The 17,405-nt window shown below is 42.0% G+C and overlaps 1 protein-coding gene, 2 long non-coding RNA genes and 1 pseudogene across 3 annotated transcripts; 1 reads left to right on the top strand and 3 right to left on the bottom strand.

The window, feature by feature from the left end:
• Positions 1-1,231: 1,231 nt before the first annotated feature.
• On the bottom strand, positions 1,232-1,678 carry LOC103053260 (ribonuclease pseudogene; annotated as a pseudogene).
• A 2,376-nt stretch (positions 1,679-4,054) lies between these two features.
• LOC148215346 (uncharacterized) lies at positions 4,055-6,070 on the top strand. Its single transcript, XR_015796701.1, has 3 exons — positions 4,055-4,152; positions 4,927-5,075; positions 5,692-6,070. It is a non-coding gene; the product is annotated as an uncharacterized LOC148215346 (long non-coding RNA).
• Positions 6,071-9,589: 3,519 nt separating this feature from the next.
• On the bottom strand, positions 9,590-12,662 carry LOC103052160 (ribonuclease-like). The gene is made up of 2 exons (XM_025175512.2): positions 12,531-12,662; positions 9,590-11,177 (listed from the first exon to the last, which is right to left on the bottom strand). The coding sequence occupies exon 2, from the start codon at positions 11,161-11,163 to the stop codon at positions 10,720-10,722; it is 444 nt and encodes a 147-aa protein (XP_025031280.1). The 5' UTR covers positions 11,164-11,177; positions 12,531-12,662; the 3' UTR covers positions 9,590-10,719.
• Positions 12,663-13,244: 582 nt separating this feature from the next.
• Positions 13,245-16,114, bottom strand: LOC148215345 (uncharacterized). Its single transcript, XR_015796702.1, has 3 exons — positions 16,028-16,114; positions 15,327-15,425; positions 13,245-14,168 (listed from the first exon to the last, which is right to left on the bottom strand). It is a non-coding gene; the product is annotated as an uncharacterized LOC148215345 (long non-coding RNA).
• Positions 16,115-17,405: the final 1,291 nt, after the last annotated feature.

The raw sequence follows: 17,405 nt of genomic DNA, 5'->3' as shown, positions 1-17,405 counted from the left end.
TTCCCTATAGCTGAACCATAACTTTTACCGCCAGAAGAAAGTCTATATAATTGTATTCATTCTGTGTGTTGATGATCCATCAAACAGGCCTTGGTTTTGGAATCCTGCACACCCCAATAATTAAGCTTCTAGATGGGGCGTGTTCAGAAGAGCCTCTTTTGCTGTTCCAAGAAGCTGAGCAAAGGATGGGAACAGCATTGCACTGTAAGTTCCACTCCTTTGGGTCATGCGTTTGTCATGTTGATGAATTCTGTACAAATGCAGTGAAACCCGGGAACATTCCCAAACTGGGAACCTGTGTTTTTTTGGGTGGGGGGAGTTCAACCCCACTCCAAACAGGCTTTATTTCATTCTCAATCCAACTTCCTCTCTCCCCACCATCCTCAGCAATAGGATGGATTTTAGAGGCTTTCCTTACATGCAAAGGTCCTGATTCTCATAGATGTTGTTTGTCAAAGGACACCTGTAAATACTGGGGAGATTATTAAGATGTCCTTGCACCCCTCCAGATAGAGATGGGCTCTACCTGGGAGAGGTGTTTTCATCTATGGTGCACAGTCCTATCATGCATACATTGCACTCTTCCAAGCTAAATATCTATTATGAACTGCAATGTCCCTAATGCCATCTATGGCTGGTAGGCTATATAGTGTGATGGGTCTATCTAGTTTAGGCCTCCCCTAAACTAAATACCTTAGGGCAGTGTTTCTCAACCTTGGCAACTTTAAGACCTGTGGACTTCAACTCCCAGGGCTGGGGAATTCTGGGAGTTGAAGTCCACAGGTCTTACTGTTGCCAAGGTTGAGAAACACTGCCTTAGGGGCATGCAAATTGACCCTGATCCAAATGGGTGATCCAATTTGGGAAGTCAGTTCCATATGATGCATCAAATCAGTTGGGCCAGTTCAGATCTCTGGATCGTTTTGGTATCTGCAAAAGTCTTTCTGAAATGTTAATTCAGAGGTGTACAGTTGGATGTGACGGTTCAAACCCAAATTGTCAATTCCATCCAGAAGTCAAATTTCAGATCCGTTCTGAACTGGAACGTTGCAGAAACCCATCAAATAACCTGGCATGCCATCCTTATATTGTGAGATTATGAAGCGTTCTATCATGATACAATGCAGGTACAAGTGCTAAGCAAGGATCATGGGTTGGACTACTTTCCACTGACTCTATGAAATATCCCAGTTGCCCAAACTATACTGCTGTAGCTTTGAGTGTGTGGGCTCTACATGAAGTTGCTCTCTTCAAAGTGGACAGGCCAGCCAGAAGGGTCACAGCTGATAAGAATTTGTTGCTGTCCTGTCTGAGTCCAATACTGACACTGGCCTTGTGCCGTCCCCTGCAGATTGCAGGTGGTGACGGATAAGAGGGCCTTGCTGAGCCGTAAAGCTCTGCGATAATGAGTCCCAGCCCAGCTGCAGATGTCCTTCAGCTGGTTGTGAGGGGCGTGGACAAAACTGTTGGTGTTCTTGCAGGGCCTGGTCATGCCCCTTTGTAGCATCATCACCGTGCAGTAATCGTGCCCCACAACTTTGGTTTGGGGGAAGTCTTGGTGCTGCTTCAGAAACTTCTTGTGCCGAGGATTCTGGGAGAAGACTTGGCTTGCAATCACACAGGATGCCATCAGCAGGAAGACCATCAGGGAGACCCTTTTTTTCAGAACCAGAAGCATGGCTGATTTCAGATGGGCCTGAGACCAGGAAAGAAAATAAGGGGATCAGGGCAGATCTGCCCAGTTTGTTGCTGGCTAAAATAAAAGCAATTCAAACAACTGTCCTGGAGACCTTCAACATGACCATATCCCACCATGGCACTGAAGATGTCATCAAGGCCATCATGTTCCATTTGATAGGAGAAAATTTGTGCAGAACAAGGATTAAAGGAAATCTGTGCTACTTTAACAATGTATACTACTATGAAATAATAAAAAGTATGAATTAGTTTCTGGCACTGTGACAACTGTGTAAATTGTAGTGCTAAGCTTGGGACATGTTTTGTGATCTTTCTCAAGCTAGTGCCTTCTGGATATTCTGAGGGTCAACGCACAGAACTTAGAATCATCAAATCATGGAGTCAAAAGAGACAAGGAGAATCCTGTAGTTCCAACCATGAGAGGTGGCTATCCAGATTCTTTTTAAAAACCACCAGCGATGGAGTGTGGCACGTATCACCCTCGTCAACCAAATTGTCTCTTTAACAGTGCAGAATGGAGGAGGAATCACTATCCTACTTTCCATCTTGATTCTGCTGCTGTTATGCACAAAAAATGGTTAAAGGCCACTCTTTTTGGGACAGTCTGAGCTAATTACCCATATAATTCTTTCCAATGACTCTGGAAAAGTCTGTGCCTTTTCATACACAGTATAAATAGAGAGATACACCGATATTGTAAATCCGTACCTGTTTATGTTTTTCTCCTTCCCTGCTTTGGCCTTTTGTTCCATTTTTAATAGTTAACTGCTTTTGATGTTTGCTGACTTTTAATAAGTAAACTTCAAGCCATATTTTTACTAGCTGCGCTGAGTGGCGTGGTTGCTTGCTCTGATCAAGATATACAGACTGACGGGCATGGGCTGGGTACAAGCTAAATTGGAAATTATCTACAGTAATTTTCCAGCAAGAAGAACCCATAACCTCCAATCTTACCATCAGGAAGTTTTTCCTTATATTTAAAAGAAATTTAGCCAGCTGCAGTGTATAATGTTATTTCTGGTCATAGCTTCTCTGGCCATGGAAAATAGTCTTATCTTCCCTGTAGCTTCCCTTTAGGTACCTCAACACAGCTATCGTGTCTTCTTTAGACCAAGCACCCCCAGTTCCTCATATAATTCCCAGACACTGTGACATCTGGAAGGAAGCAACTTGAAGGATTTATATATGCAGCAGAATGAGGTGATAGAAAGGACCTTAAGTTGCCAATGCATTGGGTGACCTCCATTTCAGAACGTGGTGGAAGATTCTTTAAAATTCTTCCCCAGTATAAATATCCAGCAGGTGGCAACATTTAACTCAGCTTGACTGCTTTGGAAAAACTAAGAAGGGTCAGCTGGTTAGTGCAGAGTGAAGACCATTAGGAAATACTAAAGCTATTAGCAATAGTGAAAAGTAGAAACCAATAGACAAAAGCATTGCTGTGAAGAACTTTGACATCCACATGTTTGTGTGGTCATTAGGAACTGAGTTTGAGTTTAGAGCAGTGTTTCTCAATCTTGGCCCTTGAAGATGTGTGGACTTCAAGGGCCAAGATTGAGAAACACTGGTTTAGAGCAGTGTTCCTCAACCTTGACCACTTGAAGATGTGTGGACTTCAACTCCCAGAATTCCCCAGCTAACATGGCTGGCTGGGGAATTCTGGGAGTTGAAGTCCACACATCTTCAAATGGCCAAGGTTGAGGAACTTTGGTTTAGAGTATCTAGCTTGGGGGGAGGCTGTAAAGCATCAGCTCCCTGTAACCAAGACAGCTTACAAACATACGCCGCCTAGTTCTGTGCATGCTTGGTTGGGCATCAGCCCTCATGAAATCCACTGCAGAAGTCCCACTTTAAAAATAAAAGAGTGCACTGTTGCAGTAAAGCCAAGAGGAAGTCATTTACCTAAAGTGCAAGATAACTTAAAGATAGCACTTTCCATGCTAAAGTTGTTGTTTTTTTTTAAGTGCCAGAGGCATGTTTCGAGGAGAACAATTTGAGGATAGTCACCAGTTTCTATGACATTTTGCCTGGGTGGCCTGATCTACTTTTGGTACGTGACAAATGCGTCTCTGCAAGGATGCCTTGCGATGATCGAGACTAGATGGCAACAGTGAAAAAGTGATCTGCTGTCATGAAGCAGAAAGAGGGGGGGGGAGTAGGAAAATTTGTTGAGTTATTTAATTAACTGCAATACCTACCCCACCCTCCACCTATTCCCTCCCTTCAACAACATCCCTGTGCGGTAGGTTGGGCTGAGAGAGAAATTTGCCCAAATTAAGCTACTGAGCTCCCAGGCTGAGGAAAGACTAGAACGGGAGTTTCCCCACTCCTGGTCCAACAGCTTAATCCCTCCAGCAGCCTGGCTGCTTGGTGGACCGGACAGGGAAGAGGAAGAAGTTTTTCCGAAGAGCGTCGCACGGATAGAATTGCCATCTGTAGCCTGCAAACATCCTGGTGAGACGTGGGATGGGAAAGAAAGACGTGAAACTCTTAACTCTTTGCAGCATTTCTTCTTTATGTATATTGGATTGTATTTTTAATCCTGTTCTTTGTTTGATATCCTGAGCTGCTCAGGATTGTGTGGGAGTGGGGCGACACCTAAATCTAAATAAATAAAATAAATCCTGTGAGTAAAATGCTCTTTCAATGTTCAGCGGTCTCCCTCTCCCTGCAGGCAAAGAAATTCTAAAACCATAATTGTGTCCAGGTTTCATTTCTTTAGCCAGGCTGAATGAAACTGGGCTTTAAATGTAAGAAACAAAGTTGTTTTTTTTTTTTTTTTGGCTGGGAGGGACAACTTAGCCCTCTCCAGGTTCTTCTGAAGGACAGATCTCTGCCTGTGCCCCTACCCATGCTGTGGTGGGCTTCCAGGGCTTACAAATGCAAAACATTTGGAGGGCACCAACTCACCTTTTCCTGATTTAGAGTTCTCAGCCTGCAAACCTCCTCCCCGCAAAAATACAGGACTCGCCTCCAAGGAATAAGCACAATTGAGAGTCAAGCCAGAAGACGCCTACATTTTCTTCTGCTTTCTGGGGCTCTTTATACATCCCTTGGCCAAGGGTTGGGGGAAGATTACAGTGATCACTTAGAACTGGACAGAACCGGTGGACAACATGTGCAGAAAGGAAAAAGACGGTTGGGATTAAAAAGAGCACATTATTCAAGGGTTTCTTTCTTCACCTGTAAACATGCTGCTGTTCCCTGACTCTCAATTGTTTTTTCCAGGCATGTGATTCTTGGTTTCTTTGACCTCTCAACTGATCAAGAAATGCCAGCAATGATTCTCTTTTTAAGGGATTAAGTAAATTCCTGCTGTTTATGTCCACGGCTACAGATCTGGACAGAGAGGTGGAGATTTAAAGGACATTGGTTTGGTGTGTATTTGAATAAGAATGTATGTAATTTTGCATGTCCAAGCTAGTGTCAAAACCTAGGCTCGGTTCTTCAAAATCTACGTTTCTCCAAAATTTGCAACACAGTTCTCCAAAGTATAGCAGGAAAAGTCTGTGCACAAATATTAGCGGAAGTAATAAGCCACATATTACATTATTAATGTTTTACACTAGAGAAACCCTTTGCAAACCTGGGACACATTAGAAGGAATTACCAACAAAAATGTGCACGTTAGGAGATAACATAGAGAAAAATGTGTGCATTTCAGTGCATAATAAAAATAATAATACAGGCATCAGATTAACTGAGTTTATAGATGGAAAAAGAGAGAGAGAGAGAGAGAGATAAATCCAAGTGGGCAAGGTCACAGAAATGAGAAACTGAAATGGACAGTCAATCATTCCTACTAAGTGGGGCAGTTGTGATAATCAGAGCTAGAACTGGAGATTGGGTTATGTTGAAAAGGAATGTTGTTGGAGATGCAGTGAGGCTAATTCTCCTTCAAAACATACATTTTGAAATCTCTTGAAGTTATGTTATGGAAAGAAATAATTAGACATATGCATTTGACTCTGAGACACATTTTGGTATTTTCAGATGTCCATATTATTTTGATCCACATATCTATTACATGGAAATTGATGGCTGGACAATGGAAATGGATTATCTGCACCCTTCTGATTGCTAAGAGATTAGTCCTTCAGGACTTGGAAAATAAATTTGTGGCCCCAATTACTTAGTATCTTGAAGCCCTGATGTTCTTCGTGACTTATGAGAAAGTTGCTTACTGTGATGGAATGCTTCGATGAAGGCCACACTCGGGGAGGTAAGCATTGCCTTTGCCCCCAGCAGGAGTGTGGGAAGGTTAAGAAGATGAGACTGGCACCACCCTAAGGAATTTGCAGGGTTTTTGCTTGCTGGCTTTGAGGAGTGTAGATTCAGTCTGGCAGGATTCTGTCTGTGGCTGGAAGCTAATAAAAGCTATCGAACTAGACCTGTACTGTCTTGTGGAGTTCTTTGGGCTGAACCTGACACTTACAAACATAGATTATGTATGGATGATTATGATGTGTGAAATATGGCCATCCATTATTAAACCCGTGTCTTTACATACATTTATGCCGTGGTGTCCTCAAGGGAGGGTCAAAACAGTCAAGATGGTGGCTATGACTGGATAATTAAAGACCCACTCTTTTTTTTAATGTGCACTAGATGGATGACCCATGTAAAAAAGGGGAGGGGTTTGTTTGCATGGTTGTGGCCACAAACATCACATTTTAGCTCCAGTGTAGACACCCCAGCATGTATGAGAAGCCTTCCATACATAAACGTTTTGTTGCTGTATTCTTTTCCCCACCATCTTCTTTCTTTTCTCTTACAGTGTTGTTTTGCTTTTCCCTTTGTTCTGTTTTATTAAACAAAGCCACATTATTTTTTTAAAAAGGAAGGATGATTTCCCTAAGATTTCTCAATTCTCTGTCACCATGGAGCGGCAACTGAAAGGGAGGTTGTGAAAGACCACCACATTTCCACGTGAAAACTACTTCCTTGTTGGAACAATTTTACAACCCCTCAAAGAGTAACTGCAGCACCCATAAAGCTCCTGTGTGAATTCTTCATTTGGCCTTTGCACCCCACGTGAATTGGACATGCCTGCAGCGAAAGGCATCCACAAATGATTGGGAAACATATGTGTTGATTCCTAGGCTGGACTGCTTGCAGTCTCAAAAAAAAAAGGGTGGGCTAAATGGGGTCTTCCTCTGAAAAAGGGCACAGAGGGAACTCCTGAATGATAAACCATTTCAGATCATTTGTGTCAAGATGCACAAAAGGATCAGATGTTGAGTCACCTGGTAACTAGCGCTTGGCCTAATTTCAAACATTTGCTGCAAGAGATCAGGTTAAACATCTCTCTCAAGCAGGGTTTCCCAACGTGTGAGATGTACCTCCCTTGGGGAGGTGCAGACAGAGTCCAGAGGAGGTGTGAAGAAACTTTTAGTAGTCCATTATTACAATAAATCCACCTTTTCCAAAATTTTATTGTATTGTTTTCATTGTTCATTTGTGTTCATTTTGATGTTTGGATTTTTAGGGGAGATGTGTACGTTAAGATTACACTAAAGGAAGGTGTGATGGCAAAAAGTTTAGGGACCCCTGCTCTAGAGCAAGGTGGGAAGAAGATGGAGGGAGAAGGGGTACAATTTCCTTTCCTTTTGTGGAAGAGGAAAGAGACCAGGTTGGGAACACTGGCAGCATGGAAGCTTGCTAGTGGCCAAATATAGGAGCCCATCAACCTCAGGTAGCCAAAACAAAAAAACTTGGTCTTTATATGTAATTAAGCCTTCTCACCAGACACTGAAGATGCCTTTTGGCGCACTCAAAGGCTATGTTCACAACTTCTGGGAAGAGACAACAGATGACTATGGATGTTCTGACCCAACAGAGAAGTGGCCTTTTGCACAGGTGTCTGGGGGATTGTCACTTCCTGCAATTTTCTCTTAATCATGATTCAGTCAGGGTTGCAGCTGCTTCAGAAGAATTGGGAACCACCCTTCACCCTTCTGTGCCCCTCTTTCACCACCACCACCCAGTGTGGCCAAGAGGGCTGAAAAGTAAAAATTATCACCAAAAGGGCATTCGCAGAAGAACCCTTTTTTTGGTGGGGCCACTCTAGCTACTTCCTTCATTAGAGGCAAATATCTTGAAGGCATTAGACTGGAGGTGGCTATTTTCACAGAACTCTACAGAACAGGATAGATAACCTGTTTTAAGGAAGACCTTTATTATATAAAACTCTCAGCAGACTTGATGGGATTTATTCAGTGCATTCTTGACATTCTAGAGTGAATAACCTCAAGTGCTGATGATCCTAGCCCTTGTCTTAAGAAATGGACATATTATTCCTTGGGTCAATTTCTATTGGACTGGTCAATATTTGGTCATAGATAGAACAGGAACATACAGGAACAATCCAGTGTACAAGACAATTTTAGTTTTCACCATCTATTGTTCATCAAGCTTTTGATACCATTTTCATGTTTACTGTTCGCTTCTTAATCTCCTATCTTTTATCCCAAAGATATGGCCGGGCAAAACCCACTTTCATAAGTCATATACTTTTGTTATTTCTTGAAATCCTTCTTGGCCAAAACAGGCTGAGCAACCTTCCTCAGGCTGGAACTCCTTTGGTTTGTGACAACATTTTTCCCATATGCCACTGTGGTTTTGTTAAGTAATGGGAGATTGTTAAGTCTTATTCAAGCCATGAGTCACGCTTGGCTCAGCATCAGCTAGACAGAAGCTTTGGACATTTTAGTTCAGCTTGTTCCATATACAGTACCCCAGTCCACAGATCTGGATAAGGGTGGTTCTGGATGGTGGGAAAAATGATGACATCTACAGCTACATTTGACTTTACCTGGAAAACCTTTCTAAATATAAGACATTGGGGCAGGGCATCTTTGGGGTGGGTGGGGGGTGGCCAAATATATTAAGATGGTACCTATTAAGATCTGCACCTACATGATCGAAACTCTGCTTTTTATGGGCAATGTAAATAGGCTTTGAAGCTGCATTTGCATCTTGACTTTTTTGACCCCTTCCTCCATTGGATGTCTATGCTGTGGCAGGACAATTAGCTCTTTCTTTTTTTTCACACACAACACACATGCACACATACATCATGTATGCTCAATCCATAGCGGAAAGTAACTTGGATGGGATTCACCCAGTTTGCACATTCCTTATTCAAAAATAGGCACTAATATTTATCTCCTCTTGGCTTAAGGTAAGCAACTGTTCTCTTTAGTCCACGTTATGTTGCTATGAGCCCTACTGGAATTCCCCACTTCTCCCCCCTACAAACTTGTATTAGGGCCACATAACTGGATTGCAATATTCCAGAGTCCCACCAGATGGCAGAAAAGAGACACAGAAGAATGTAATGCACTGTGCCCTCTAGTGATGGCGCATATTTTTGCACTCCAGATCTGTAGCCCTACTTTTAAATAATCTCACGGTTTCCCCATCGGCCCCTTTGCAAACATGCAGCTCACTTCTGAATTCTATCAAAGGATTTTGTCCTAGAGGAAAGGGAAACTGGGAATCACAATGAATGAACCCTTCTAAGCCGTTCGAGGAGAATGTGAAAACTCATTCAACTAACAATGCTGCAAATGGGTGCCACGTCCGTTGCCCAAAACAAGAGGCACTTCTAAAACTTTTAGGGCTGGCAAAATAACAAAGAGAAAACAACTCAGAAAAGACATTCCTGAGGTGCAGGTGGGGAAAGCAAATCACAGAGGGCAATCTGAGACTTAACTCAGTGGCATTGGAGGGTGATTATGGACTTCTTGGTGGGGAATTGGGAAAAGTGAGAACTGGCTCATGGGGACACTGCAAACCAGCTGTCTGTGCTGCAATGGAAAAAAGTTCCATTTCTACCAACAACAACAATAGTCATAGCACCAGTAATAGTAGCAATAATAGAATGCCATTCCATATGCAAACAGAAAGACTTTATTGCGTGAAGCTACTAGAGGGAAGACATTCAGGTGCAGCTTATGAAATAGATCTTTTCCACTTTCCATCCATCCCCAAAATAACATGTACAGTTTCATTCTTGATTTTCAACCAAACATTTCATAAGGGAAAATTATGCTTCAGTTCAATTGCATATCACCAGGAAGGAAAGCAAAAGGTGGCCTGTTTTAAAATGAAAGATGGCCCTGCAAAACATTTCCTAGCAAGAAAGGTGACCCTGTAAACATACTTTGGGCTTATAACACTTTAAACGTCATGACTTCGCACAGACTATCTGAAGAATGGTAGTTTGGGGTAACTGCTGATACTCCTGTACTTCTCCAGTACAGAACTGTTAGCCCCAATTTCCCTCCGAAGGCAGAATAACTGAAATGATGAGGTTAGACAAACCGTATTAGGATTTTGATGGATACAATAGGAAAAGTAATTGTTTGTATTGATCCACAGCCACTAGAAGGCAGTACAGAGCAAAGCAGATAAAGACTGAAATCTAGTGTCATATCTGGGCTGAGTGTCTACGCAGTGGCAGCAAAAGCTTCAGATCAGCGTTTCTCAAACTTGGCAAACTTAAGACATGTGGACTTCAACTCCCAGAATTCCCCAGCTAGCCATGCTGGCTGGGGAATTCTGGGAGTTGAAGTCCACATGTCTTAAGTTTGCCAAGTTTGAGAAACACAGCTTCAGGTTTTCTGTATCACTTTACAGCCATCTTGTCACCAGGTCCAGATATGGCAACTAAATTTAAGCCTTCCACAGCTTGGATCCCCACAATTGCATTAGGACTACATCTCCCAGAATTCCTGTCAGCAATGCTGACTGGGAATTCTGGGGAATCACAGTCCCAACTTATTTGGAAGTCCCCAGGTTGGCTTAAGCTGTAGAAGAGGAAGACTAAACGAAGAGAGGAGGGGTGAAAGAAGTGAAAAAAAAATGCCCAGAGCATATTGTAAATGAAACACACCACTACACTAAAAAGGAAATGGAATTTTGAATTCTCTTGGCTTCTAAAGTAGCTAAAGATATATAATCCCCAACTGGCCACCATGGTCACTGATGTTTCCAATGGTGGCTCCTTTCTTGCTCCTAAAGATGTGTTTTGAAATGCACTGGCACGCCGTTTATGCAGGCAACTCGGATCTGCTGGGTGCTGAGTCTGCCTCGATAGTTACAGTTGGGAGGCCTGGATCCTTCCCCCGTCAAACGGCAAGCAGTGAGCTCAAAGAAGCTATTGCTGTCATAGTAATTCTCACTAGAGTGAGTCCCCCCATCGCTGCAAATCGCATCCACTTCTGTAGGGCTCCCATGGATGAAGGTGTTGGTGGGCTTACACCTGATGGCTGTCATTCCTCTTCGTTGCATCATCAGGTTGCAGTAGCGCCGGGCACCCAGTTCGCTGTCAGTCTTTGGGAAAGCGACATGCTGCCGGTGGAATTTCTCCTGACGGGTTTCTTTTTGGACAAGAGTTGGCAAGGGCCTCAGCAGTGCCACAAACAGTAGCAACACCGAATAGGCCAGCATCTGAGACATAGTGTCAACTACACCTAAAAGAAGAAAGAATACAGATCATAGAATTTATATCAGAGTGAGACTTGCACCCCAAACTATCCATCAGCAGGAACCTAGATGGCTTTGGATTTCCAGAACTTCCAGAGAGGCCTAGATTGACAGAAAATATGTTAGATAAAAATTGAAGGTTGGCTATCCTTAGGTGATTGGGTGCCAACCATTGCCATGTTCTCCAGGCATTAGCTGAGCTGCTGTGATGTCCTGCATCATAGATGGACATTCAGAAAAGCAACGGTGAAATGTTGCAAGAGAATAGCTTCTGTGAAGGAAATGAAAGGTCATGTTAGCTCTCCCTAGAATGGCCAGAGACAAAAACAAATCTAGTGCCAAAAAGGTCAACAGACTATTAAAAAGAAAAAAAGAAGATATATTCCTTAACCATTCTTCTGCTGTAGTACCAGTTTCACAAGATGTTTTTGAGTTTTATTGGCTTTGATCCTGATGTTGAGATAAATGGAGTATTTGCTCATGCAGTGCTGACAATGTTTTATCTAAGCAACTCTGTGTGTTGAAAGGGAGGGCAGAGAAAGAAGGCCAAAGGTTGAAAAAAGGGACATGAATAAGGATGTTCTATTAACCATTCATCCCCTTTTCTGTACCCTTTAATATTAAGCTACACAAAATTGCTTGTTTTAGAAGAGTTCTTTATAAAATGCTCTTTATAAATCTTCAAAAATATATCTAAAAGCAAGAGCAATGAAAACAGTAAACAAGAAGCAAAGGAAAAAGATCAATAAAAGTAGATACCAAATACCCTTTGGAACAGAAGAAATAAAATCTCTACATGTTGACTTATAAAGTGGTTCACATCAGCCACTGTTTGCTTAACTTAAAAATTCCCAGCTTTTGGGAGGATCTCTGAAGAAGAATGAAATGAACGGGAAGGAAAAAAAAATGGAAAGGCTGAGTTTGAACACAGTTTCAGGATTACAGACAGAGAAAACAAACAAAGGGTAGAAGAGAAGTTCTCAGGTCTCCTAGGCCCAAGGGATTAATTATTCCAAACAGTGGGCAGAAATTATAGGGGAACAGATTTGAGCCAAACCTGGGAAGTATGTTTGAATGTCAAAATAGGGAAGAGACAATTCCTTCCCTAGAGAAACTGAAATGGAATCTGGAGAGATCCTCTTGGAGATCCTATGGAATGGATTGGTTGCAATGACCCAACTGCCCCTTCCAAATGTGGTTACATGATCTTTCATCAAGGCTGACCAGGACATTGGCCTAGATGTCCTCAAAAACATCATCTGCCCTTATGATTTTTGATTTTACTTCCCCTTCTACCCACCATACCCCAGGGAAGATCTCTAGTCATTTTAGTAACTCACCTGAAACTCTGAGGCTGGACCACCCCCCTCTTTTGATTATTCTCAATTGCTTTGCAGAAAAAAGCAGACACGGCTTTCTCTGGGAGCTGCCTTTTCTCCTCTGTAGAACTTGTTGTGTGGAGGCGAGGAGAAAGGAAGAAAACAACTTCCACGAAATCCTAAAGAGCCAAAATATTTTGCAATTGGGCCTCTTGGGGAAAGGCGAGACTGTGAAAGGGGAAAGTTTATTGAACAATCAACAATGCAGAGAGACAGAAACACAAGCTTGTTTTAAAAATTTTGTTGCTTGTTACCAAGAGCATTTGGCTCGTTTTTTTCTTTCTTTCTTTAATCTCCCTTGATGTGTTGGGGTTATTAACTCTGTAATAATAAATTAAGTAGTAAACCCAGGCTGCCTGTGCAGCTGACAAAGTCAAAGAAAACAGAGAACATGTTAATATAACTCTTTTTTTTTTTCCTTAACAAAGGAAAAAGCATCTGGAAGTGATTTAGTTGGTGAGGAATAAATGAAACACTAGCAATTTGTTGCTAAAGAGTTGCTATGTGCCAATTTTAGGAGGACTGTTGTGGGCAGGGCCTGGATACAATTAGTACTGAGAAAAATCTGTCTAAGCTGCAACTTTGGATGAAAATAATAATAATAATAATAATAATAATAATAATAATAATAATAATAATAATAATAATATATTAAACTTGTATGCTGCCCAACTTTCAGTGACTCTGGGTGGCTCATGGGAGCAATTTAATCTGAAACCCAGTTGAAAGGGTGAGGAGTGGTAACTGCAGGGGGAGGGGGTTGTCAAATCCAGCAGGTCAGTAGGATGAAAGTAGGGTTGTGCTGCAAGTCCCACCCCTTTTGTACATGTGTCATGATGTTACATGCCCTTCCAGAAGAATGGAGCGTGCAATGCAGTAGCAGGGTGCTTTTGAGTGTGAATCCACTGCCTCTTCCACACCTTGACCACAAGACAGCATACACTGAAAGTGACATGTTTACTTAGCATCTCCTCTGTCTGCCTTTTGTGTACAGGTAGTCCTCACCTAGCAACCACAATTGGGACCCACAATTCCATTGCAAAGTGCCACGGTTACTAAGCGAAACATCACGTGATTGTGACAGACTTATGATGGCACTTCTGTTGCGGTTGTTAAATGAATCACCTGTGGTGGTTAAGCAAGACCGTGACTTGTGATTTTACGGCCAGCTTCTCCATTGACTCTGCTTGTCACAAGTCAATGTGTGCAAAGCACACAAATGGTGATCACGTGACTGCAGGGTGCTGCAACAGTCATAAATGCCCACCATTGTGAAGTGCCCGAATGACAATCGTGATTGCAGGAATTCTGTGCGGGTCGTAAATGCGAGGATTGGTCATAAAGTTACTTTTTCAGTGCTGTCGTAACTTCAAACGGTCACTAAACAGGGAGGTTGGTAAGCGAGGACTACTTACCATCTCAGGTTACTTTCTTCTGCACATTTGTTCTCATAGATGCTCAGCCTTGCTCTCTGAGTCTCCTCTTAATAAGATGTAGTAGCAGGGCTATCATGCCTTTCCGTAAATATTTATTTATGCAAATATATGATAGCCATCCAACTGCTATGGACTCTGGACAGTGTACCAAAAAAAAAAAAATCTGTAAAAATGGATAAAACCTAATATCACAGATGGCTCAGACTAAAACAATCTAAAAACAACACAAATCAAACAAAACAAGACAGGGCTCCCCAAAATGCAATACATTAATCCGCTTTTCCTCTTTATTACTGTCATAAAACCTGCTTTGCTAATCATTACTCACATCTGATTCTCATTCTCAGAAATGCTTGAATGCATGCAGAAATGCTTCCCCTTCTACAAAACATCAAGGCTGCCTGAACTGAAAGTGATTATTTTTTTCCGAGCACAATTTTCACAGAGTTCTCTTTAGCAAGATTTACTCCAGTGAAAGGGATAGTGATACAAAGTTTCCAGCAAGGGAGCTAATGTTCAGTTCTGTGACTTTTTCTCACAGCCTGAGGGAAGTGGTTTTCTTCCCTGATAATGGGGAATGCTATAGCCAGGGGCTTCTATAGGATGGGGGGGAAGGTCAACACCATCAAAATGGGGGGCGCAACCAGGGGATCAGAGCCCCACCCTTTTTTAACACATCACATACTTCACACACATATACAAAAAGGACTGGGTTTCAATCATCTGGCCGTGCCTACTTTTTTAAGGTGGCTGACCCCCACCTCAATGCCCCTGGCCTCTTAAGCGTAAAACAAAAAAGTTGAAAAGAAGTACAGGCTGTCTGGGAGGACCAAGTGGAGAATATATGGGGCGCCTTTCCCATTAGATGACCTTTGTGCAGTCTATCGCAGGCTAGAGCAGTGTTTTTCAAACTTGGCCACTTTACGATGTGTGGACTTCAACTCCCAGAATTCCCCAGCCAGCATGTCGGTAATGATCTAACGTCTTTGCAAAGCGTTCTTGGATGAATTAGTGATGAAGAAGGTGGCCCTGAGAAATCTTCAGGCAGCAAAATTCTTTCTGCCTTTTCTTCATTAAATGAAATGGGCTGGGGGTGGAGACACAACTCTATTTTCACTGTCACTATCATGATTGGCAGAGATGGCGTTGTTGGCCTCATTTAGTGAAAGGTGAGATTGCCCAAAATATGGTGGGTGGTTTCTTTCAGTCTTACAGATTTCTGAAGCAAAGGCACCCAGGGGCTTCTGCATGGGAAGGAGTCAAAAAAAAGGTCAAGTTTGTGGCTGCAACCATGTGACGAAAAGGCCATCCACATTTTTACCTCATGCAGGTCTTCATTCCCACACTTGTGGCCACCATCTTGATTTTTTTTATCCACTCCACAGATGCCTCTGAATGCAAAGATCTCCCCAGTGCCATGCTGAAGCAAAAAAAAAAAAAAAAAGATAAGTGTATCATAATAATACAAAAGGAGCCCTGTTCCTCCCCCCGCCCCCCGCTCTGCCCAAATCTTTTCCATGGAGGAGTGATGGTGAAATTTCAGCCAGGTCTCAAGAGTTACCACAGTGTCCCAACTCCATGTTCATCATAGTGGACAGGCCTTCCTCCCTCATAAGCTATGATGATATAGGGGGATGGAACAGCCCCTCTGTAGTTTTTAAAGTACCCATATTTCCTGTATATACTCACATATAAGCCCATCCATGGATAAGCCGACCCTTGAATTTAACCAAAACACCATGAAAAATGTGGGTCAACTTCTCCTCGGGTGGTGCATTTTTCATGGTATTTTGGTTAAAAATTTGAGGGTCTGCTTATCTGCGGATGGGCAGAAGTGGTTGTATTAAATGCACCCTAGGAGGGCCTGCAACTTTGCAGCTTAAGCTGAGTTCAAAGCACAGTTGACCGGTAAAGTATTTTTTTTTTTTTCCTGATCAGTAGGCAACCCCAAGTCACAAATGTGTGAAAGCAGATAAATTAGGCACAAACTGAGAAAGGAAAAAATAATTCCATAGTCCTTACCCCCAATTGAAATAAGTGGGTGAGTTCCTTAGGTGAAAGCCACAGCAGGAAACTGCAGTGAAGATCAGTTTACTTTCTTGCTGTTTTTGCTTTATTTACTTTGGAAACATTTATTTATTCTGGAAATGTTCGTGTCCTGCCTCAGAATTCAGTTTTGATTGGTTTGCAGTGTGTTTGTGTGCATGTGTGTGTGTTTTCCTAATGCCAGATGGGATCTCTTCCAGCAAAGGTGAACCTTGTGACATCTCAATTTGCTAATCCTTCCTTTTTAATTCAGATATAGGTGAGAATACCCTGAACTACAGATACAGATTGTTCTGTTCAGACTGGCTATTGTTGGAACTGAGTGCTTCTGAGCTTTTCTTTCAGTCTTTCAGTCAGTTTGTCAGGATCAGCATGGCAGATAGGCTTTGTCAAATAAGAGTTTTCTCTCCAGGTGTGGCTGATCCCTAAAAAAAATACAACTGCAGAAAAAAAAAGTCAGGAAAAAAGATTAAGTACTATAAAGCAAACCTGTCAGTTTAGGTTTTATCGGCACTGCATTTCTCCAACCACCAATTTATTCTAGCCTCTTTCACCCCAGTTTGTGAATAGGGCAACAAGTTCAAGAGGAAAATTCATTTACTGCTAGAGGCCCCTTGAACTGATTTCCAAGCAAATAAACATTTAGATTTGTGGAACGTCTGGATTCTAAGAATAGCTGACCTTGAATCTGAGAATGGTTATTGTTGCAAGAACTGATTCATGTAAAGGATGTACGAGGTTTTTTTTTTTTTTTTTTTTAAATCTAGCCCTAAACTGCCTTGATTATTTTAGTTTAGCTTAGGATATGGGTTACTTAGATAATATTTGCAAATATTTCCTGCGTTATTGTTCTTGTCTTTAGCCTGAGAGACCTAAGACAATAAAATGAAATCAATCAAGTAAAAGAGGCAAATGAATCCTTTGGAGGACAGTAAGAACTGGAGAACCTGCAACAGAAATCAAATATTTTTTTGAACGCCATTTTTATTTTACTTCATTCGATTTATATAGCCGTTCTAAAACCTGTCCAATGGTGCACCAAGCAAAGGTTGGACTAGGTGACGCTAAGCACCTTTCAACTCTAAACTGTGTCCCAGAACAAAGATCGATCAGTTGGGATTGTCTGTCTTTATCTCTTTTTTCGTCTTCCTTTTTCAACAGTAATAATACACCAGAGTGACAGGTGGTCACGTTGTCAAAAACTGTTTCCATACCAACATGCATCCATGCTGAACAGAGTAGAAACAAAATCCATTTCATTCCCATAATCATGATAATTCAAGTAAATGTCCTTCGAACAGTCATTCATGCCCTTGTTATCTCCCAGATAGACTACTGCAATGTGCTCTACATG

The sequence above is a fragment of the Python bivittatus genome, unplaced genomic scaffold (assembly GCF_059951505.1).
Source record: "Python bivittatus isolate LINGU-HERP-01145 unplaced genomic scaffold, Pbiv_v1 ctg000430_np1212, whole genome shotgun sequence".
In the NCBI taxonomy this organism is placed as follows: domain Eukaryota; kingdom Metazoa; phylum Chordata; class Lepidosauria; order Squamata; family Pythonidae; genus Python; species Python bivittatus.
This window is presented reverse-complemented; position numbering and strand designations above follow the sequence as displayed.

Bases quoted from the DNA above. Each gene is read 5' to 3' on its own strand.
- LOC103052160 (XM_025175512.2), bottom strand. From the start codon at position 11,163: ATGTCTCAGATGCTGGCCTATTCGGTGTTGCTACTGTTTGTGGCACTG.